Source organism: Xenopus tropicalis, chromosome 3 (genome assembly GCF_000004195.4).
Source record: "Xenopus tropicalis strain Nigerian chromosome 3, UCB_Xtro_10.0, whole genome shotgun sequence".
NCBI lineage: Eukaryota > Metazoa > Chordata > Amphibia > Anura > Pipidae > Xenopus > Xenopus tropicalis.
In genome coordinates this window covers 2407908-2432158 of record NC_030679.2, presented here as the reverse complement: position 1 = coordinate 2432158, position 24251 = coordinate 2407908, and the positions used below count along the sequence as shown (strand labels likewise).

At 52.0% G+C, this 24251-nt stretch overlaps 1 protein-coding gene across 1 annotated transcript; it reads right to left on the bottom strand.

The window, feature by feature from the left end:
- Nucleotides 1-9602: 9602 nt before the first annotated feature.
- Nucleotides 9603-22978, bottom strand: sspn (sarcospan). The gene is made up of 3 exons (XM_031898451.1): nt 22674-22978; nt 13414-13500; nt 9603-10380 (listed from the first exon to the last, which is right to left on the bottom strand). The coding sequence occupies exons 1-3, from the start codon at nt 22899-22901 to the stop codon at nt 10015-10017; spliced, it is 681 nt and encodes a 226-aa protein (XP_031754311.1). The 5' UTR covers nt 22902-22978; the 3' UTR covers nt 9603-10014.
- Between the last annotated feature and the right edge of the window lie 1273 nt (nt 22979-24251).

Sequence of the window (24251 nt, the reverse complement as noted above, 5' to 3'; positions counted from 1 at the left end):
TATCCTCTTGTGTACCCCCCCCTACCTCTGTGTACCCATTTCTGTATCCTATCCTCTGTGTACCTATATCCTCCTGTGGTACCCCCTATAATCTGTATCCCTATCCCTTCTGTGTACCCCCCTATAATCTGTATCCTCTCCCTCTGTGTACCCCCATATCTGTATCCTATCTCTGTGTACCCATATCTTGTATCCCTTCCTCTGTGTACCCATATCTGTATCACTATCCCTGTGAACCATATTGTATACTATCTCTGTGTACCCCTATATCAGTATCCCTATCCTCTGTTGTCCCATATCTGTATCCCTATCCCTCTGTGTACCCCATGATCTGTATCCTATCCTCTGTGTACCCCATAATCTGTATCCCTATCCTCTGTGTACCCCTATATCTGTATCCCTATCCCTCTGTGTACCCATATTGGTATCCCTATCCTCTGTGTACCCCCTATATCTGTATCCCTAATCCTCTGTGTATCCCCTATATCTGTATCCCTCTCCTCTGTGTACCATATTTTTCCCTATCCTCTGTGTACCCCATATCTATCCCTTCCTTCTTGTACCCCTATATCTGTATCCCTATCCTCTGTGTACCCCCTTATTGTATCCTATCCTCTGTGTACCCCCCTATATCTGTATCCTATCTCTGTTGTACCCCCTATATAATGTCTCCTATCCTTGTGTAACCCCTATATCTGTATCCCTATCCCTCTGTGTACCCCATATCTGTATCCCTATCCCTCTGTGTACCCCCTATATCTGTATCCCTATCCCTCTGTGTACCCCCTATATCTGTATCCTATCTCTGTGTCCCCGCCTATATCTGTATCCTATCCCTTGTGGTACCTATATCTGTAATCCCTATCCCTCTGTGTAACGCCCCCCTATCTCTTGTATCCCTATCCCTCTTGTGTACCCCATATCTGTATCCTTGTGTTACCCGCTATAATCTGTATCCTAATCCTCTGTGTACCCCGTATATTGTATCCCTATCCTCTGTGTAACCCCCCCTATATCTGTATCCCTATCCCTCTGTGTACCCCTATATCTGTATCCCTATCCCTCTGTGTTACCCCATATCTGTATCCTATCCTCTGTGTACCCTATATATGTAATCCCTATCCTCTGTGTCCCCTAATATCTGATCTATCCCTCTGTGTACCCCCTGTATCTGTATCCCTATCCTCTGTGGTACCCCCTATATTGTATCCCCTATCCCCTGTGTACCAATATCTGTTATCCTATCTTCTGTGTACCCCCATATCTTGTATCCCTATCTCTGTCGTACCCTATATCTGTATCCTATCCTCTGTGTCCTCCCGCTATATTGTATCCTATCCTTGTGTACCCCCATATCTGTATCCTCTGTGTACCCCCTATTTTGTCCCTATCCTCTGTGTACCCTAATATCTGTATCCTATCCCTTGTGTACTCCCTATATGTGTATCTTCCTCTGTGTCCCCATAATATGTATCCTATCCTCTGTGTACCCCAATTATCGTTATCCCCTCATCCCTCTGTGTACCCTATATCTGTTCCTATCCTCTGTGTCGCCCTATATTGTATCCTATCCTCTGTGTACCCAATTATTGTTCCATCCCTCTGTGTTTAACCCATATCTGTATCCCTATCCTCTGTGTACGCTATATTCTGTATCCTATCCTCTGTTACCCCCTATATCTTATCCTATCCTCTGTGTACCCTCCATATCTGTATCCCTCTGTGTACCCCCCTATATTGTATCTATCCGTGTACCCCTATATCTGTATCCCCTATCCTCTGTGTACCCCTATATCTGTATCCCTATCCCTCTGTGTACCCCATATCTGTATCCCTATCTCTGGTGTACCCACTCATTGTACTCCCTATCCCTCTGTGTCCCCCTAATTATTGTATCCCTATCCCTCTGTGTACCCTATACTGTATTCTACCCTCTGTGTACCCAATATCTTATCTATCCTCTGTGTACCCCATACTCGTATCCCTATCCTACTGTGTAACCATATCTGTATCCCTTCCCTGCTGTGTAACGCCCATATCTGTATTCTGTGTACCCCTAATATTCTGTATCCCTATCCTCTGTGTACCATATTGTATCCTATCCTCTGTGTACCCATATTTGTATCCTATCCCTCTGTGGTACCCATTTGTATCCCTCTGTGTACCCCTATATCTGTATCCCTATCCTCTGTGTTTTACCCCTATATCTGTATCCTATCCCTCTGTGTACCCCATCTGTATCTATCTCTGTGTACCCCGCCTATACTGTTTGCTATCCTCTGTGTACCCCATATCCCTTTTGTACCCCTATATCTGTATCCCTATTCTCTGTTACCCATATTCTGTATCCCTATCCTCTTGTACCTTATTGTATCCTATTCCTCTGTGTTACCCATATCTGTATCCCCTATCCCTCTGTGTACCCCCTATACTGTATCCTATCTTGTGTACCCTATATCTGTATCACTATCTCTGTGTACCCCTATATTGTATCCCTATCCCTCTGTGTACCCATATCTTGTATCTATCCTCTGTGTACCCCTATATGTTCCTATCCCTCTGTGTACCCCATACCTCTGTGTACCCCATATCTGTATCCTTTCCTCTGTGTACCCCAATAATCTGTATCCCTATCCTCTGTGTACCCCTATATGTTTCCCTATCTCTGTGTACCCGCATAATCCTCTGTGTACCCTATATCTGTTTCTAATCCTGTGTACCCCTATATTGTATCCATCCTTGTGTAACCCTTATCTTATCCTCTGTGTACCTATATCTTATCCTATCCTTGTGTACCCATATCTGTATCCTCTTGTGTACCCTATATTTGTTTCCCTATCCTCTGTGTACCCCCCTATATCTGTATCCTATCCCTCTTCGTCTATAGCTGATCCCTATCCTCTGTGGTACACCTACTACTTGTCCCTTATCCTCTTGTGTACCCCCCCTATATCTGTATCCGGCGCTATCCCTCTGTGTACCCCCTATATTGTATCCTATCCCTCTTGTGTACCGCCCTATATTGATCCATCTGTGTACCTATATCTGTATCCTATCCTTGTTACCACCCATTATCTGTAATCCCTTGTGTAACCCTATATCTGTTTCCTATCCTCTGTGTACCGCCCTAGATCTGTATCCTATCCTCTGTGTCCCCATATCTGTATCCTATCCTCTGTTGTACCCCATCATTGTATCTATCCTCTGTGTACCTATATCTGTTTCTATGTACCCCATACTGTATCCCTTCCCTCTGTGTACCCCTATCTGTATCGCTTCCCTCTGTGTACCCCTATATCTGTATCCCTCTATGTACCGCCTATATCTGTATATCCTATACGTCTGTGTACCCCCTAATAATCTGTAATCTATCCTCAGGGTGTGTACCCTATAGCTAATCCCTATCCCTCTGTGTCCCTATATTGTATCCTATCCCTCTGGTGCCCCCATATCTGTATCCTATCCTCTGTGTCCCACTATAATTGTATCCCTCTATGTACCCTATTGCTGTATCCTATCCCTCTGTGTACCCATATATCTGTATCCCTAAAATCCCTCCCCTTCCTGTTACCCCTATAAGCTATCCTATCCTTGTGTACCCTTATCTGTATCCCTATCCTCTGTTACCCCCTATATCTGTATCCTTATCCTCTGTGTACCCCATATCTGTATCTATCTCTGTTGTACCCCCATATCGTTTCCTATCCTCTGTGTACCCCGATATTTGTATCCTATCCCTCTGTGTACCCTATAGCTGTCCCTATCCCTCTGTGTACCCCATATCTGTATCCTACTTTGTGTACCCCTATATCTGTATTATCCTCTGTGTCCCGCCTATATCTGTATCCCTATCCCTTGTGTACCCCCTATAATTCTGTATCCCTTCCCTCTGTGTACCTCATATCTGTATCCCTATCCCTGTGGTTAACCCCCATTTGTAATCTATCCTCTGTGTACCCCTATCTGTATCCCTATCCCTCTGTTACCCCTATAGCTGTTCCCTATCCCCTGTGTACCCCATTCTGTATCCTATCCCTTTGTGTAACCCTATATTGTATCTATCCTCTGTGTACCCCTACTTTTATCCTATCTTGTGTACCCCTATATCTGATTTATCCCTATCCCTTCTGTGGTCGCCATATCTGTAATCCCTATCTCTTGTACCCCCATATCTTATCCCTATCCCTCTGTGTACCCCATATTGTATTTCCTATCCTTCTGTGTACCCCTAATCTTATCCCTATCCTTGTGTAACCTATACTTTATCCCTCTCCTCTGTGTACCCCCAATATTGACCCTTCCGCTCTGTGTACCCATATCTTATCCCTATCCTCTTGTGTACCCCTATATCTGTATCCCTATCTCTGTGTACCCTATTCTGTAAATCCCTTATCCTCTGTGGTACCCTATATCTTATACCTCTCCCTGTGTACCCCATATCTGTATCCATCCCTCTGTGTTACCCATATCGGTATCCCTATCCTCCTTGTGTACCCCTATATTTTCATCTCTGTTGTACCCCCATATCCTCTGTGTCTATATCTGTATCCCTATCCTCTGTGTCCCCTATATTGTATCCCTATCTCTGTGTGCCCTATATCTGTTTCTCTGTGTAAACCCCTATATCTGTATCCCTATCCTCTGTGTACCCATATTGTATCCTCTGTTACCCTATATCTGTTTCCCTTGCCTCTGTGTACCCTATATCTGTATCCCTATCCTCTGTGTACCCCTATATCTTTATCGCCTATCCTCTGTGTAACCCTATATCTGTATCCCTCTATGTACCCCCATATCTGTATCCCATCCTCTGTGGTCCCCATATTGTATCCTACTCTGTTACGCCTATATGTATCCCTCTATGTACCCTATAATTTGTATCCTATCTCTGTGTACCCATATTGTACCTATCCTTTGTGTACCCCTATATCTGTATCCTATCCTCTGTGTACCATATCTGTAATCTATCCTTTGTGTACCCTATATCTGTCTCCCTATCTCTGTGTACCGCCCTATATCTGTATCCTATCTCTGTGTAACCTATAATGTATCCCTTCCTTTGTGTACCACATAATCTGTATCCTATCCCTTTGTTAACCGCCTATATCTGTATCTCTCCTCTGTGCCCTATATTGTATCCCTATCTCTGTGTACCCCCTATATTGTATCCCTATCCTCTGTGTACTTCATATCTGTATCTATCCTCTGTGTACCATATCTGTATCCTATCTCTGTGTAACCCCATATCTGTATCCTATCCTCTGTGTACTATAAGCTGTTCCTATCCTCTGTGTACCCCAATCTGTATCCTATCCTTGTGTACCCCTATATCTGTATCCCTATGCCTCTGTGTACCCTATAATTGTATGCCTATCCTCTGTGTACCCCCCTATATTGTATCCTATCCTCTGTGTACCATATTGTATCCCTATCCTTGTGTACCCTATCTGTATCCGCTATCCCTCTGTGTACCTATATCTGTTATCCTATCCCTCTGTGTACCCCCATATATCTGTATCCTTCCTCTGTGTTACCCTATATCTGTATCCTATTCCTCTGTGTACCCATATTGTATCCCTATCCCTCTGTGTACCCCCTATCTGTTTCCTATCCTTCTGTGTACCCCATATTGTATCCCTATCCCTGTGTACCCCTATATTGTATCCTATCTCTGTGTACTCCCTTATATCTGTATCCTATCTCTGTGTACCTATTCTGTATCCTATCTCTGTGTACCCATATCTGGTATCCTATCCTCTGTGTACCCCCATATCTTATCCTATCCCTACTGTGTCCCCCATATGTTTCCCTATCCCTCTGTGTACCCCCATATCTCTGTGTACCGCTATATCTGTATACCTATCCTCTGTGTACCCCCTATATCTGTATCCCTATCCCTCGTGTACCCTATATCTGTAATCCTCTGTGTACCTATACTCTGTATCTATCTCTGTGGTACTCCCATATCTGTATCCCTGTGTACCCTATATTGTTTCCTATCTTGTGTACCCCTATATCTTTATCCCTATCCTCTGGTACCTATATCTGTGATCCCTCTTGTCCCATATCTGTATCTATCCCTCTGTGTACCCCCATCCTCTGTAATCCCTATCCCTCTGTGTACCCTATATCCTGTATCCCTCTATGTACCTATATCTGTATCCCTATCCTCTGTGTACCCCCTATATCTGTATCTTCCTTGTGGTACCACTATGCTATCCCTATCTCTGTTGTACCCCTATATCAGTATCCTATCCCTCGTGGGTACCTATATCTGTACTCCTATCCCTTGTGTACCCCCCCTAATATCTGTATCCTACTTGTGACCCTATATCTGTATCTATTCCTCTGGTACCCATATCTGTATCGCCTATCCTCTTTGTACCCATATAGCTGTACCCTATCCTCTATGCACCCATATCCTGTGTACCCTATACTGTATGCTATCCTCTATGCACCCCCATATCTGGTGGTACCCTATAGCTGTATCCCTATAAACATCCCTAACTTAGTAGAGATTTGCAGGGTTTACAAACAGACCCCCCCACACCCCCCAATACAGTTACCCCGCTGCCTTTAACTCGTATCTTTGCTGGTATCGGTACCTAGTGGATTCTGGGAATTGTAGTTCTGCCAGTGCCGGGCTTGGATCCCTGCCTCAATCCCACAATCCCTTGCGCTCCCACCCTGAGTGCTGCGTTATGTAACGCACTGTGTCCCTGGGAAATCCTTACTGTGCCCCTCACCCCCCCCCCGGTTTACATAATCACCCCCAGTTATATCACTCGCCAGATTATTACTGTGCGGCGCCGGCGTCTCTAATTACCCTCTGCCAATTAACTGCCTCTCTGCCAGCTGCACCCTGCAACCCCCTGGCAGGGAAGGGGTTAATGACCATTGCCAGGGGTAGCCATGTACTGAGCGTTATTGCCCCCTCCCCTACATACAGGGGGGGGTTACACAAGGCCCCTGTCATCACTCAGTTTATTCTAAGCCCCCAGCAGCTGCCCCAGGTGGGGCCAAGTGGTGCAGAATTTCTGTTGGGGGGGGGGGGGGGGGGGGGCGCAAGTGTCCTGAGTCAGGGGGGTATGGGGTGGGGGCAGGTTGGGTGGGGCGCTTGCTAAATATACCACCAATAGCCGGGCAGTGTGGGGCCCACTTGCTCAGATAAGGGAAACCAACATACCATTTGCCCCCTCGCTTATTTTATGAGGGGGGGTATTTGTTTCAAAGGGGGTGGGGTCTTGTCCTTAATCTGCCCCACGTATAAGGGAGCCATTCCATTCCCGCACTGATATGTGGAAACAAGTTGGCAGGATAACTCCCCGGACTGTGCATTTCCTGCTACTTTGTATCAGGAGTCGGAACCAGCAGTGCAGAGAATACAAACGGTTTTACATTCCCGCACTTTATTTTACTGAGATCTGGAAACAAAAGTAGCAGAAGCCGGGACGTGACCCGGTCTGTGAATTACCTGCTCCTGCTATTTTGTTTCAGGAGTCGGAACCAGCAGTGCAGAGAATAAAAATTGCAACCCAAACTTCAGCTCCCAGCATCCCCCATAAGCCGGGCCAAGGGGCCGGGAGTCGTATCGGGCAGTGGAATTGCCCACAAACGGTTACATAACGATGATTAGGGTCACAAGGTGGGCGTGGCACGGCTCTAATTAGGCAAGTAAACTCAGTGTGGGCCCCACCCAATCAGATGGTGCCAGCTCACGTGCCCAGGCATGGGGCAAATCTGACCCACATAGGGCATGTTGTGCTTAATAAGGGAAAGGGACCTGAGCAGCTCATTAGCAGATAATTACTCGTTATGTAAATCCTACAGCCCCAACCTGTTCCTATGGCTCCTCCCCCTCTCTGTATTCATTATACCTCTGGGGGCAGCAAAGAGCAGCACAGGGGGGGCAGTTATTATTACTGAAAACTCCCTGATTCCCTATGGAAATCGAGATGGGGACAGTAGGGCAAGATGGAGACAGTAGGGCAAGATGGAGACAGTAGGGCAAGATGGGGACAGTAGGGCAAGATGGGGACAGTAGGACAAGATGGGGACAGTAGGGCAAGATGGGGACAGTAGGACAAGATGGAGACAGGTAGGGCAAGATGGAGACAGTGGACAAGACTTGGAGACGTAAGGGCAAGATGGAGACAGTAAGGGCAGATGGGGACAAGTAGGACCAGATGGAGACGGTAGGGCAAGATGGAGACGGGGTGGGCAAGCTGGGGACGGTAGGGGCCAGATGGGGAGGTAGGACGAAGAATGGAGAGTAGGCAGATGGAGACGGTAGGGAAGTGGAGACGGTAGGGCAAGGTTGGGGACGGTAGGGGAAGGTGGGGACGGTAGGGCAAGGTGGCGGAGGTAAGGGCAAGATGGGGAGGTAGGGAAGATGGGAGGTAGGGCCAGATGGGGACGTAGGGCAAGATTGGGGACGGTAGGCAAGAGGGGAGGTAAGGCACAGATGGGGACGGTAGGGGCAAGATGGGACGGGTAGGGCAAGATGGGGACGGTAGGGCAAGATGGGACGGTAGGGGAAGAGGGGAGTAGGGCAAGATGGGGACGGTAGGGCAAGATGGGGAGTAGGGGAAGATGGGGACGGTGGGGCAAGATGGGAGGTGGGGCAAGATGGAGAGGTGGGCGCTAAGATGGGGACGGTGGGGCAAGCTGGGGACGGTGTGGCAAGATGGGACGGTGGGGCAAGATGGGGACGGTGGGGCAAGATGGGGACGTGGGGGAAGATGGGGAGGTAGGGCAGATGGCGAGTAGGGCAGTGAGGTAGTTGCTGATATGGCTAGCGGACGCACTCCCTGCAGTTCTGATTGGTTGGGCCACAGGTCGTTGGTGGGACATCATGGTGCTTTCAGAGCGTCAGGTGTCAGGCTATTATTAAGTTCCACGTGGCTCCCTGGGAAACAAAGAAGTGGTGGGGGCAGTTCCACTCTCTGCCATTACTGTCTCTTCTGTCTGTGTTGAATTGTGAGACAGTGCCCGGGGGCAGGCACTCCCTCCTGCTGAGCCCCACGTGAGCGCGATTATAGGCCGGCTGCTGGTCACATGTCAGCCCCGGGGGCCCGCCTTCTGCTTCTCACTGCTCTCCAAGGGCCTTAACCCCTTAATGCCTTCCCATGTAACCAATCCCAACTGGGCAAGCCTTTCCCTAATCGAGCCATTTTTTTTCCTTTATCAGCTTAGTCGCTTCTTCTGTTTTCTCTCATTTCATTAACTGCCCCCTTATTAATTTAATATAAAGTGAAAACCCCCCCTTACTGCCCCCCCCCAGTGTAACCAATCAACTGGGCCAGCCTTTTCTAACTGAGCCATTCCCTTTTATCAGCTTAGTCGCTCTTCCCTGTACTTTCTCTATTTGCCTTACTGCCCCCCCCCTTATATATTAATGTTATAGTGACCCCCTAACTGCCCCCCCGGTGTTAACCATTCCAACTGGGCCAGCCTTTCGCTCATGCAACTGAGCCATATCTTTATTATTTGTTGCTTCTCTCTGTACTTTAGTTGCACAATGTTCTGGGGGGGGGGGTGGATATTAAAGGGGAAGTAGACCAACCAGACAGAATGGGAGGATTAATGGAGGCCAACCGGGATGTAGCAAAGGATCCTTTATAATAAGAGTAACACAATCACACACACAAGGTGCTCGGTGAAAGCAGTGGCTTCTGGGAAAGTCCATTATTGCTGCGTCGGCCTCATGGCGGCACGGCTACCAGCCCAGAGGGGAGGCAGAAGGTACTGAGGGGGCAATAAATGAAACAGTTTAATTATTACCCCCAACATAAACCCCCAACATATAATCGGATAATTTGGGGTCCCACACATTACATGACCCCCCCTGTAGAATATGCTTAGCGATTAACAGGAAAGAAGCCCAGTGCAAAACACACACATTCTTTTCTGCTTGTGGGCTGAACCCCACCCCCTGCCCGGAAAGCTTTCATTTATGGCATTGTTGTGAGTTGTGAGTTCCTTTTGGTTTTGCAGCCCCCGGAGGGTTAAATCCTATACTTTCTGTTGCTGGGCGGCGCCGGTGCCGGGGGCAGGGAGCCACAGACCCACATAGAACACTTGGTACCGGTCCTTCCACATGACAAAGCAGGCAGCCAGGCAGACCAGGCCCAGCAGCAGGTTCAGGCACATTTGGAGCAGGACGAAGAGCTTCATGGTGCCGGTGACGGCGTCGCAGTCGGTCACGTTCTGGTACTGGAAGGTCCGACTCAGAGGGTCCGACGAGTCCATGGTGCAGTGGCACGAGCCCGAGGCCATATGGCAACTGTACCGGGAGATGTTGGAGTGGTGATGGGCGGCGAATGCCACCGCCGTGACGCACACAATGAGGCCCAGGGCGCTGAGCAGGAAGTAGAGCAACTGCATGGGGGAACCAGCACATACGGGGTTAAACGGAACGGAACAATTGGCTTTACTATACACATAGGGACATGTAGGTCCACTAACCTCCTCACATAATGGCACTGCTGAAGGGCCTCTATAGACTGCTCTGGCCATTGCCATTAGGCCCACTACAGCCAGTCTTTTAATCAGTGTTTCCACCCATACAGGGGGCAAGACTCTCATATCCCGAACCCACCCCAGTGCCCACAGAAAAATGTTTCTACCCCCCTGCTCCATCTTGCCCTACTGTCTCCATCTTGCCTAGCTGGTCTCCATCTCGTCTATGGCTCATTCTTGTCCTACTGTCTCTCTTGCCCTACTGTCTCATCTTGTCTAACTGTCTCATCTTGCCTCTACTGTCTCCATCTTGCCCTACTGTCTCATCTTGCCTAACTGTCTCCATCTTGCCTAACTGTCCCTCTTGCGCCTATTTCTCATCTTGTCCTACTGTCTCCATCTCGCCCTCTGTTCCATCTCGTACTACTGTTCCATCTGGCCACTGTCCCCATCTCGCCCTACTGCTCCATCTCGCCTACTGTCCATCTCGCTATGTCTCCATCTCGCCTATCATCGTCGCCATCTCGCCCTACTGTCTCCATGCTCGTCCTAATGTCCCCATCTCGCCCTACTGTCCATCTGTCTATGTCCCTCTGCGTCTAATGTCTTCATCTCGTCCTTGTCTCCATCTTCGCCTACTGTCCATCTCGCCTATGTTCCATCTCGCCTATCTGCCCCCATCTCGTCCTATACTGGTTCCATCTCGCCTACTGTCTCCATCTGTCCTACTGTCCTCCATCTCGCCCTACTGTCCATCTTGTGCCTATCTGTCCCCGATTATTTGCCTAACTGTCCCATCTTGCCCTACTGTCCTCATCTTGCCCTACTGTCCATTTGCCTACTGTTCATCTTGCCTACTGTCCCATCTTTGCCTATGGTCCCCCATATTGCCTACTGTCTCATTTTCCTACGTCCCTTGGTCTACTGTCCCATCTTGCCCTACTGTCCCATCTTGCCCTACTGTCGCGCCATTTGCCTACTGTTCCATCTTGCCCTACTGGTCCCCATCTGCCTTATGTCCCCCATATTGCCCTACTGTCTCATCTTGCGCTACTGTCGCACATCTTTGTCATACTGTCTCATCTATCTACTGTCCATCTTGCCCCACTGTCCCCATCTTGCCCACTGCCTCCCGCATCTTGCCCCACTGTCCCATTTGCCCCCTGTCTCACCTTGCCCCCATGTCTCATCTGCCCGCACTGTCTCATCTTGCCCCACTGTCTCATCTTGCCACTGTCCCCAATCTTGCCACTGTCCTCATCTTGCCCACTGTCTCCATTTGCCCCACTGTCTCCATTCTTGTCCACTGTCCCATACTTGTCCACTGTCTCCATCTTGCCCCATGTCTCCATCTTGCCCACTTTTCCATCATTGCCCTATGTCTCATCTTGCCTACTGCCTCCATCTTGGGCCCCTACTGTCTCTCATCTGCCTACCTGTCTCCATCTTGCCTAACTGTCTCCAATTTGCCCTACTGTCTCATCTTGCCCACTGTCTCATCTTGTCTACTGTCTCATCTATCCTACTGTCCCATCTTGCGCTATGTCTATTTGCCTATGCCCCATCTTGCCCATGTTCATCTTGCCCACTGTTCCATCTTTGCCCCACCCTGTCTCATCTGCGCCACTGTCTCGCATCTGCCCATGTCCCATCTTTGCCACTGTCTCATCTTGGCCCCACTTGTTCCATCTTGCCCCATGTCTCATCTTGCCGCTAACTGTCGCCTCTTGCCCTACTGTCTCACTCTTGCCCACTGTCTCATCTTGTCCACTGTCCCATCTTGTCCACTTGTCTCATCTTGCCCACTGTTCCATCTTGCCCCCTTTCCATCTTGCCCATGTCTCCCATCTTGCCTATGCGCCATCTTGCCTACTGTCCATCTTGTCTAACTGTCCCATTTTTGCCTACAGTGTCTCCATCTTGCCTCCTGTTTCTGCCACATCTGCCCTACTGTTCATCTTGCCCACTGTCTCATCGTGCTACTGTCTCATCTTGGCCTACTGTTCATCTTGGCCTACTGTCTCATTTTGCCCTACTGTCTCATCTTTGCCTCTGTCTCCACTTGCGTACTGTCTCCTCCGTGCCTATGTCTCCATTTGCCTACTGTCTCATTTGGCCTAAACCTGTCTTCATCTTGCCCTACTGTTTCCATCTTTGGCCTCTGTTCCATCTTGCCTACTGTCTGCCATCTTGCCCTACTGTCTGCCCATCTTGCCTATACTGTCTCCATCTTGCCCTACTGTCTTGTCTCATCTTGCTACTGTCTCCATCTTGCCCTACTGTCTCCATCTTGCCCTACTGTCTCCATCTTGCCCTACTGTCTCCATCTTGCCCTACTGTCCCCAGTTTGGCTCAATCTTGCCATTTTGCCCCTAACTCTTCAGGCCCAGGGCCCCAATGTTGATTTTGCACCCCCAGCCTTTAATTAAACATTGGGAAAGGAGGGGGTCAGGGGGCAGGAAGGGGAAGGTAATACAATTAAGAAGCCAAATCACATGACTGCCCGGGGGCCACGTGAGATGCCCCAGGAATGGCAGTTGACAGTGCGTTTGCCCCGCAGGAATTCTCTGGCAGATTAAGGTCCCGTGACTGCTCAGTACATAGGGGGGAGGCACAGTAAATGTGTGTATGGGGGGGGGGGTTAGAGTGAAGGATTATGGGTACCCATAATCCTAACATGACGTGATTGGCCCCTACGATAACTTGCCCAAATGCCCAATCAGGTGTCTTTGGCCCATGGATTTCTCCCATTATTCCATTTTAATTATTCGTAAAGGCTCCACCAATCACGAGGCTTCAGGTCGGGCAGGCAGATAATGGCACGCCCTCTGCTGGTGACTTTGTGCAGGGACCGGGCCCCAGGGCCAAACTGCCCGACCCAATGTAGCAGTGTGGGCAGATCCCATTGGGCCAATCAGAGAGAGGTGAAGGGGGAGACTGGCAGCAACTTACCTTCAGTACAAACTGGCATGAAGTCTTCTCGTCAGGCTGGTAGGGCAGGCACAGCAGAACCAGGCCCAGCACCGCCACCGCGCCCACCTGTAACAACCAGCACAGGCATTGGCCCAGAGCAGTTCTACCCAGAATCCCCAGGGAGGTGCATTTATACCCTATACCCCCAGGGGGCACACACCAACATGAACCTGCCCAACGAGGCTCGGGTATTAATACTGGTACTTATGGGTCACGGCCCATAGACATAATTGGGGCTCATTCCCTCTCACTATTTGTTTCTATGCACAGGGGCGGGAGGTGCCACACTGCTTGATAATTACAGCACCGAGGTGCAATACTCACTAGCGCCACTTGTGGCCACTAACAGTGTTACAGGATGAGGCAGCTTCATGTCCCCATCTTGCTCTACTGTCCCCATCTTGTCCTACTGTCTCCATCTTGCTCTACTGTCTCCATCTTGCCCTACTGTCCCCATCTTGTCCTACTGTCTCCATCTTGCCCTACTGTCCCCATCTTGTCCTACTGTCTCCATCTTGCCCTACTGTCTCCATCTTGCCCTACTGTCCCCATCTTGTCCTACTGTCTCCATCTTGCCCTACTGTCTCCATCTTGCCCTACTGTCCCCATCTTGCCCTACTGTCCCCATCTTGTCCTAGTGTCTCCATCTTGCCCTACTGTCCCCATCTTGCCCTACTGTCCCCATCTTGCCCTACTGTCCCCATCTTGCCCTACTGTCCCCATCTTGTCCTAGTGTCTCCATCTTGCCCTACTGTCCCCATCTTGCCCTACTGTCTCCATCTTGCCCTACTGTCTCCATCTTGCCCTACTGTCCCCATCTTGCCCTACTGTCCCCATCTTGCCCTACTGTCCCCATCTTGTCCTAGTGTCTCCATCTTGCCCTACTGTCTCCATCTTGCCCTACTGTCTCCATCTTGTCCTAGTGTCCCCATCTTGCCCTACTGTCCCCATCTTGCCCTACTGTCCCCATCTTGCCCTACTGTCTCCATCTTGCCCTACTGTCTCCATCTTGCCCTAGTGTCTCCATCTTGCCCTACTGTCTCCATCTTGCCCTACTGTCTCCATCTTGCCCTACTGTCCCCATCTTGCCCTACTGTCCCCATCTTGCCCTACTGTCTCCATCTTGTCCTACTGTCTCCATCTTGCCCTACTGTCTCCATCTTGTCCTAGTGTCTCCATCTTGCCCTACTGTCTCCATCTTGCCCTACTGTCTCCATCTTGCCCTACTGTCCCCATCTTGTCCTACTGTCCCCATCTTGTCCTACTGTCTCCATCTTGCCCTACTGTCTCCATCTTGTCCTAGTGTCCCCATCTTGCCCTACTGTCCCCATCTTCCCCTACTGTCCCCATCTTCCCCTACTGTCTCCATCTTGCCCTACTGTCCCCATCTTCCCCTACTGTCCCCATCTTCCCCTACTGTCTCCATCTTGCCCTACTGTCTCCATCTTGCCCTACTGTCTCCATCTTGTCCTAGTGTCTCCATCTTGCCCCTACTGTCTCCATCTTGCCCTACTGTCTCCATCTTGCCCTACTGTCCCCATCTTGTCCTACTGTCTCCATCTTGCCCTACTGTCTCCATCTTGTCCTAGTGTCCCCATCTTGCCCTACTGTCCCCCATGCCCATCTTGCCCTACTGTCCCATCTTGGCCCTACTGTCTCCATCTTGCCCTAGTGTCTCCATCTTGGCCCTACTGTCCTACTGTCTCCATCTTGCCCTACTGTCTCCATCTTGTCCTACTGTCTCCATCCTACTGTCTCCATCTTGCCCTACTGTCCCCATCTTGTCCACTGTCTCCATCTGCCCTACTGTCCCCATCTTGTCCTATACTCGTCCCCATCTTGTCTACTGTCTCCATCTTGCCCTACTGTCCATCTTGTCGCTACTGTCCCATCTTGCCCCTACTGTCTTCATCTTGCCCTACTGTCCCCCATCTTGTCCTACGTCCCATCTTGTCCTACTGTCCCATCTTGGCCCTACTGGTCCCATTCTTGTCCATACTGTCCCCATCTGGTCCTACTGTCTCCATCTTGCCTACTGTCCCCATCTTGCCCTACTGTCTCCATCTTTGGCCCTACTGTCCCCATCTTGTCCCTACTGTCTCATCTGCCCTACTGCTCCATCTGCCTACATCTTGTCTATCTGTCTCATCTTGCCCTACTGTCCATCTTGTCCTACTGTCTCCATCTTGCCCTACTGTCCCCATCTTGTCCTACTGTCCCCATCTTGTCTTAGACTGTCTCCCATCTTGCCCTACTGTCCCATCTTGTCTACTGTCCCCACTTTCCCACTAACTGTCCCCATCTTGGCCCTACTGTCTCCATCTTGCCCCTACTGTCCCCATCTTCCCCTACTGTCTTGTCCCATCTTGCCCTACTGTCCCCCATCTTGCCCTACTGTCCCCATCTTGTCCTACTGTCTCCATCTTGCCCTACTGTCTCCATCTTGCCCCTAGTGTCTCCATCTGCCTACTGTCCCCATCTTTTCCTACTGTCCCCATGCTTGCCCTCTGTCTCCATCTTGCCCTACTGTCTCATCTTGTCTACTGTCTACTGTCCCTCTTGTCTACTGTCTCATCTTGCCTCCATCTTTGCCCTCCCCATCTGCCTACTGTCTCCATCTTGCCCTTGTCCCATCTTGTCTACTGTCCCATCTTGTCTACTGTCTCCATCTTGCCCTACTGTCTCCATCTTGCCCCTACTGTCCCCACTGCCCTACTGTCCCTTGTCCTACTGTCCCCATCTTGTCCTACTGTCTCCATCTTGCCCTACTGTCCCCATCTTGTCCTACTGTCTCCATCTTGCCCTGTCCCCATCTTGTCCTACACTGTCTCCATCTTGCCCTACTGTCTCCATCTTGTCCTACTGTCTCCATCTTGTCCTACTGTCCCCATCTTGTCCTACTGTCTCCATCTTGCCCTACTGTCCCATCTTGCCCTACTGTCTCCATCTTGTCCTACTGTCCCCATCTTGTCCTACTGTCTCCACCTTGCCCTACTGTCTCCATCTTGCCCTACTGTCTCCATCTTGCCCTACTGTCCCCATCTTGTCCTACTGTCTCCATCTTGTCCTACTGTCCCCATCTTGTCCTACTGTCTCCATCTTGCCCTACTGTCTCCATCTTGCCCTACTGTCTCCATCTTGTCCTACTGTCTCCATCTTGTCCTACTGTCTCCATCTTGTCCTACTGTCTCCATCTTGTCCTACTGTCCCATCTTGTCCTACTGTCTCCATCTTGTCCTACTGTCTCCATCTTGTCCTACTGTCTCCATCTTGTCCTACTGTCCCCATCTTGTCCTACTGTCTCCATCTTGCCCTACTGTCTCCATCTTGCCCTACTGTCTCCATCTTGCCCTACTGTCCCCATCTTGCCCTACTGTCTCCATCTTGTCCTACTGTCTCCATCTTGCCCTACTGTCTCCATCTTGCCCTACTGTCTCCATCTTGCCCTACTGTCCCCATCTTGCCCTATGGGACCCACATGGACACAAAGCCCAGGGTGCTGTCTCTGGAGTGAGTGTTCTGTGCGTGTGAGACAGGCGTGGGTGTGTTTGTGACAGTTCATTGGGTTCCTTCCCTGACACACGTGAGTGGGGGCGCTGAGGAGTTCTGGTCCAATAATAACTTTCCTGGAAAAGCATCTAAATCAGTGCAAAAGCCACAGAGCCGGGGGTGGGGGTCGGGATATTCATGGCCAATCCCCTGCAGGCAAAAGAGGGAGTCAATGTCTTCAATTCCTATGTGTGCCTCGACCAATATGGCGGCCGTGGTGCCCCAGGTCATGTGACAGATGCTCGGCTTTGCCAAATTCCCATCAGGAGAGAGAGGGTAGGGGCTGCGCCCCATTGCTTTATTGCTGGGGGGCTGAACCCCACTCTGAGACGTGCGCCCCCTGCTGGTTAGGCGCATGGATAGATATTGGGATCAGAAGATCCGCTCTATATATGTGTGTGGGCACCTACAGATTGTAAGGGGCGGGGCTGGGAACAGCTTGGGCAATAAAGGGCAACACCAGAGCCCCCCTTGCCCATAGAGTGATTCATGTGCCCCCCCCCCCCGGGGCAACTTCCTTATTATTAGGAACCAGCGCTGGTTCTGTTCCCCCTTTGGAGAAGCAAAAAAGTCACAATTCCTAGAAAAGTGTCCAACGGGCGAGGGGTTAAACCAGACTCTGCGCCCCCCCCATATGCTGGCACTAATCTACTGGCACTGGCCCAGACTGGCAATCTGTGGGTCTAATGCCAGGGGGGGGCTGTAAGGTGCCACAGACAGTCACTATTTATTGGGCTGGGGGGGGGCTGTTTGTGCCTCTGGGTACTGGGAATGCCAGGGGGGCTGTAAGGTGCCACAGACAGTCACTATTTATTGGGCTGGGGGGGGGGCTGTTTGTGCCTCTGGGTACTGGGAATGCCAGGGGGGCTGTAAGGTGCCACAGACAGTCACTATTTATTGGGCTGGGGGGGCTGTTTGTGCCTCTGGGTACTGGGAATGCCAGGGGGGCTGTAAGGTGCCACAGACAGTCACTATTTATTGGGCTGGGGGGGCTGTTTGTGCCTCTGGGTACTGGAATGCCAGGGGGGCTGTAAGGTGCCACAGACAGTCACTATTTATTGGGCTGGGGGGGCTGTTTGTGCCTCTGGGTACTGGGAATGCCAGGGGGGCTGTAAGGTGCCACAGACAGTCACTATTTATTGGGCTGGGGGGGCTGTTTGTGCCTCTGGGTACTGGGAATGCCAGGGGGGCTGTAAGGTGCCACAGACAGTCACTATTTATTGGGCTGGGGGGGGGGCTGTTTGTGCCTCTGGGTACTGGGAATGCCGGGGGGCTGTAAGGTGCCACAGACAGTCACTATTTATTGGGCTGGGGGGGGGGTGTTTGTGCCTCTGGGTACTGGGAATGCCAGGGGGGCTGTAAGGTGCCACAGACAGTCACTATTTATTGGGCTGGGGGGGGGTGTTTGTGCCTCTGGGTACTGGGAATGCCAGGGGGGCTGTAAGGTGCCACAGACAGTCACTATTTATTGGGCTGGGGGGGGGCTGTTTGTGCCTCTGGGTACTGGGAATGCCAGGGGGGCTGTAAGGTGCCACAGACAGTCACTATTTATTGGGCTGGGGGGGGGGCTGTTTGTGCCTCTGGGTACTGGGAATGCCGGGGGGCTGTAAGGTGCCACAGACAGTCACTATTTATTGGGCTGGGGGGGGGGGCTGTTTGTGCCTCTGGGTACTGGGAATGCCAGGGGGGCTGTAAGGTGCCACAGACAGTCACTATTTATTGGGCTGGGGGGGCTGTTTGTGCCTCTGGGTACTGGGAATGCCAGGGGGGGCTGTAAGGTGCCACAGACAGTCACTATTTATTGGGCTGGGGGGGGGCTGTTTGTGCCTCTGGGTACTGGGAATGCCAGGGGGGCTGTAAGGTGCCACAGACAGTCACTATTTATTGGGCTGGGGGGGCTGTTTTGTGCCTCTGGGTACTGGGAATGCCGGGGGGGGCTGTAAGGTGCCACAGACAGTCACTATTTATTGGGCTGGGGGGGCTGTTTGTGCCTCTGGGTACTGGAATGCCAGGGGGGGCTGTAAGGTGCCACAGACAGTCACTATTTATTGGGCTGGGGGGGCTGTTTGTGCCTCTGGGTACTGGGAATGCCAGGGGGGGCTGTAAGGTGCCACAGACAGTCACTATTTATTGGGCTGGGGGGGCTGTTTGTGCCTCTGGGTACTGGGAATGCCAGGGGGGCTGTAAGGTGCCACAGACAGTCACTATTTATTGGGCTGGGGGGGCTGTTTGTGCCTCTGGGTACTGGGAATGCCAGGGGGGCTGTAAGGTGCCACAGACAGTCACTATTTATTGGGCTGGGGGGGGCTGTTTGTGCCTCTGGGTACTGGGAATGCCAGGGGGGCTGTAAGGTGCCACAGACAGTCACTATTTATTGGGCTGGGGGGGCTGTTTGTGCCTCTGGGTACTGGGAATGCCAGGGGGGCTGTAAGGTGCCACAGACAGTCACTATTTATTGGGCTGGGGGGGGGCTGTTTGTGCCTCTGGGTACTGGAATGCCAGGGGGGCTGTAAGGTGCCACAGACAGTCACTATTTATTGGGCTGGGGGGGGGGGCTGTTTGTGCCTCTGGGTACTGGGAATGCCAGGGGGGCTGTAAGGTGCCACAGACAGTCACTATTTATTGGGCTGGGGGGGGGGGGCTGTTTGTGCCTCTGGGGTACTGGGAATGCCAGGGGGGCTGTAAGGTGCCACAGGACAGTCACTATTTATTGGGCTGGGGGGGGGCTGTTTGTGCCTCTGGGTTACTGGGAAATGCCAGGGGGGCTGTAAGGTGCCACAGACAGTCACTATTTATTGGGCTGGGGGGGGGCTGTTTTGTGCCTCTGGGTACTGGGAATGCCAGGGGGGCTGTAAGGTGCCACAGACAGTCACTATTTATTGGGGCTGGGGGGGCTGTTTGTGCCTCTGGGTACTGGGAATGCCAGGGGGGCTGTAAGGTGCCACAGACAGTCACTATTTATTGGGCTGGGGGGGCTGTTTGTGCCTCTGGGTACTGGGAATGCCAGGGGGCTGTAAGGTGCCACAGACAGTCACTATTTATTGGGCTGGGGGGGGGGCTGTTTGTGCCTCTGGGTACTGGGAATGCCAGGGGGGCTGTAAGGTGCCACAGACAGTCCACTATTTATTGGGCTGGGGGGGGCTGTTTGTGCCTCTGGGTACTGGGAATGCCAGGGGGGGCTGTAAGGTGCCACAGACAGTCACTATTTATTGGGCTGGGGGGGCTGTTTGTGCCTCTGGGTACTGGGAATGCCGGGGGGGCTGTAAGGTGCCACAGACATGTCACTATTTATTGGGCTGGGGGGGGCTGGTTTGTGCCTCTGGGGTACTGGGAATGCCGGGGGGGACTGTAAGGTGCCACAGACAGTCACTATTATTGGGCTGGGGGGGGGCTGTTTGTGCCTCTGGGTAACTGGGAATGCCAGGGGGGACTGTAAGGTACCACAGACAGTCACTATTTATTGGGCTGGGGGGGGGCTGTTTGTGCCTCTGGGTACTGGGAATGCCAGGGGGGCTGTAAGGTGCCACAGACAGTCACTATTTATTGGGCTGGGGGGGGCTGTTTGTGCCTCTGGTACTGGGAATGCCAGGGGGGGCTGTAAGGTGCCACAGACAGTCACTATTTATTGGGCTGGGGGGGGCTGTTTTGTGCCTCTGGGTACTGGGAATGCCAGGGGGGGCTGTAAGGTGCCACAGACAGTCACTATTTATTGGGCTGGGGGGGGCTGTTTGTGCCTCTGGTACTGGGAATGCCAGGGGGGACTGTAAGGTGCCACAGACAGTCACTATTTATTGGGCTGGGGGGGGGCTGTTTTGTGCCCTCTGGGTACTGGAATGCCAGGGGGGCTGTAAGGTGCCACAGACAGTCACTATTTATTGGGCTGGGGGGGGCTGTTTGTGCCTCTGGGGTACTGGGAATGCCAGGGGGGCTGTAAGGTGCCACAGACAGTCACTATTTATTGGGCTTGGGGGGGCTGTTTGTGCCTCTGGGTACTGGGAATGCCAGGGGGGGCTGTAAGGTGCCACAGACAGTCACTATTATTGGGCTGGGGGGGGCTGTTTGTGCCTCTGGGTACTGGGAATGGCCAGGGGGGGCTGTAAGGTGCCACAGACAGTCACTATTTATTGGGCTGGGGGGGGGGGCTGGTTTGTGCCTCTGGGTACTGGGAATGCCAGGGGGGGCTGTAAGGTGCCACAGACAGTCACTATTTAATTGGCTGAGCGGGGGGCTGTTTGTGCCTCTGAGGTACTGGAATGCCAGGGGGGCTGTAAGGTGCCACAGACAGTCACTATTTATTGGGCTTGGGGGGGCTGTTTGTGCTCTGGGTACTGGGAATGCCAGGGGGGCTGTAAGGTGCCACAGACAGTCACTATTTATTGGGCTGGGGGGGCTGTTTGTGCCTCTGGGTACTGGGAATGCCAGGGGGGCTGTAAGGTGCCACAGACAGTCACTATTTATTGGGCTGGGGGGGGCTGTTTGTGCCTCTGGGTACTGGGAATGCCGGGGGGCTGTAAGGTGCCACAGACAGTCACTATTTATTGCTGGGGGGGGGGGGCTGTTGTGCCTCTGGGTACTGGGAATGCCAGGGGGGGCTGTAAGGTGACAGACAGTCCATATTTATTGGGCTGGGGGGGCTGTTTGTTGCCTCTGGGTACTGGGAATGCAGGGGGGGCTGTAAGGTGCCACAGACAGTCACTATTTATTGGGCTGGGGGGGGCTGTTTGTGCCTCTGGGTACGGAATGCCAGGGGGGCTGTAAGGTGCCACAACGTCACTATTATGGGCTGGGGCTGTTTGTGCCCTGGGTACTGGGAAGCCGGGGGGGCTGTAAGGTGCCACAGACAGTCACTATTTATTGGGCTGGGGGGGGGGCTGTTTGTGCCTCTGGGTACTGGGAATGCCAGGGGAGCTGTAAGGTGCCACAGACAGTCACTATTTATTGGGCTGGGGGGGGGCTGTTTGTGCCTCTGGGTACTGGGAATGCCGGGGGGCTGTAAGGTGCCACAGACAGTCACTATTTATTGGGCTGGGGGGGCTGTTTGTTGCCTCTGGGTACTGGGAATGCCGGGGGGGGCTGTAAGGTGCCACAGACAGTCACTATTTATTGGGCTGGGGGGGGGGCTGTTTGTGCCTCTGGGTACTGGGAATGGCCAGGGGGGCTGTAAGGTGCCACAGACAGTCACTATTTATTGGGCTGGGGGGGGCTGTTTGTGCCTCTGGGTACTGGGAATGCCGGGGGGCTGTAAGGTGCCACAGACAGTCACTATTTATTGGGCTGGGGGGGCTGTTTGTGCCTCTGGGTACTGGGAATGCCGGGGGGGCTGTAAGGTGCCACAGACAGTCACTATTTATTGGGCTGGGGGGGGGGCTGTTTGTGCCTCTGGGTACTGGGAATGCCAGGGGGGCTGTAAGGTGCCACAGACAGTCACTATTTATTGGGCTGGGGGGGGGGCTGTTTGTGCCTCTGGGTACTGGGAATGCCGGGGGGGCTGTAAGGTGCCACAGACAGTCACTATTTATTGGGCTGGGGGGGCTGTTTGAGCCCCCACTATAGGCCTGAGATACCCCAACTCCCACTGCTGCTGCGCCCACAGATCTGATTGGCCCCCCATACCCCCATTCCTCACACAGGCCCCGCCCCCAGGGCCCCCCCACATGCAGTTAGTAGAGATAGGGGCCCCCGGTGCTTACACAGATACCGGCCCAGTACGGGGTGTCCCGGGCAGGCAGGGAGGGGCAGTTGGAGGCCATGGTGAAGCTCAGTGTTGCGACTGCGACTCCCAGGCTGAGCTGCAACAGAGCGACGAGCAGGGGGAAGCGACAGCCGCAGCAAGTGTGCGACTCTTCCCGTCCGTCTTTGGCCCCTTTCTTGGGGGTCGGGGGGGCCCGCTGCTCCGTGCGTTTCTCCTTGCCCGGCATGGTGGGTGGCTCCGGGGCCGCTTCTCCGTCCGGCTGGGAATCCCCGCAGCGCTGAACTAATATGGAAAATATGTGGAGCCTTAAATGCCACTTATAGCCCTGGGGGAGGGGCAGCTGGGGGGCAGAGTGTGTGTAATAGGCCGATATACCCCCCCAACCCCTGTGTGAATTAAAGGGGAAACTCGCCTGACATTTCCTTACTTTTATTTCTTGCCACTTAGTACTTCTGCAGCCTGTCCTATAAACTGCCATCTGGTTGCTATGGTGGCTGCTGCCTAGCTGCTGGGGTGAGGCCAGCTTGCACCATGGTCCCCTGGGTATGGGCTCTCTGATTGGTGCCATCTGGTTGCTAAGGGCTGTGTGATAACTGGTCCAGCGACTGTCTTTTGGTTGCTAGGGTGAGGCCTGTCTGGTTCCTATGGTGACTTCTGCAAACTACTATCTGGTTGCTAGGGGTGAGGAAGTGGCATAACCAGAAGTTACTGGGCCCCCCAGAATCCCTTTCCCTTCCCTGCACTGCTGGTTCTGACTCCTGATACAACTCCCCAATATCCATTCATTCCTCATTCTCACTGGGTTTATAGTTATGTGTAACTGTCACTGTGTCTGTCCCTTTCCCTTCTCTGCACTGCTGGTTCTGACTCCTGATACAACTCCCCAATATCCATTCATTCCTCATTCTCACTGGGTTTATAGTTATGTGTAACTGTCACTGTGTCTGTCCCTTTCCCTTCTCTGCACTGCTGGTTCTGACTCCTGATACAACTCCCCAATATCCATTCATTCCTCATTCTCACTGGGTTATAGTTATGTGTAACTGTCACTGTGTCTGTCCCTTTCCCTTCCCTGCACTGCTGGTTCTGACTCCTGATACAACTCCCCAATATCCATTCATTCCTCATTCTCACTGGGTTTATAGTTATGTGTAACTGTCACTGTGTCTGTCCCTTTCCCTTCCCTGCACTGCTGGTTCTGACTCCTGATACAACTCCCCAATACCCATTTATTCCTCATTCTCACTGGGTTTATAGTTATGTGTAACTGTCACTGTGTCTGTCCCTTTCCCTTCCCTGCACTGCTGGTTCTGACTCCTGATACAACTCCCCAATATCCATTCATTCCTCATTCTCACTGGGTTTATAGTTATGTGTAACTGTCACTGTGTCTGTCCCTTTCCCTTCTCTGCACTGCTGGTTCTGACTCCTGATACAACTCCCCAATACCCATTCATCCCTCATTCTCACTGGGTTTATAGTTATGTGTAACTGTCACTGTGTCTGTCCCTTTCCCTTCCCTGCACTGCTGGTTCTGACTCCTGATACAACTCCCCAATATCCATTCATTCCTCAT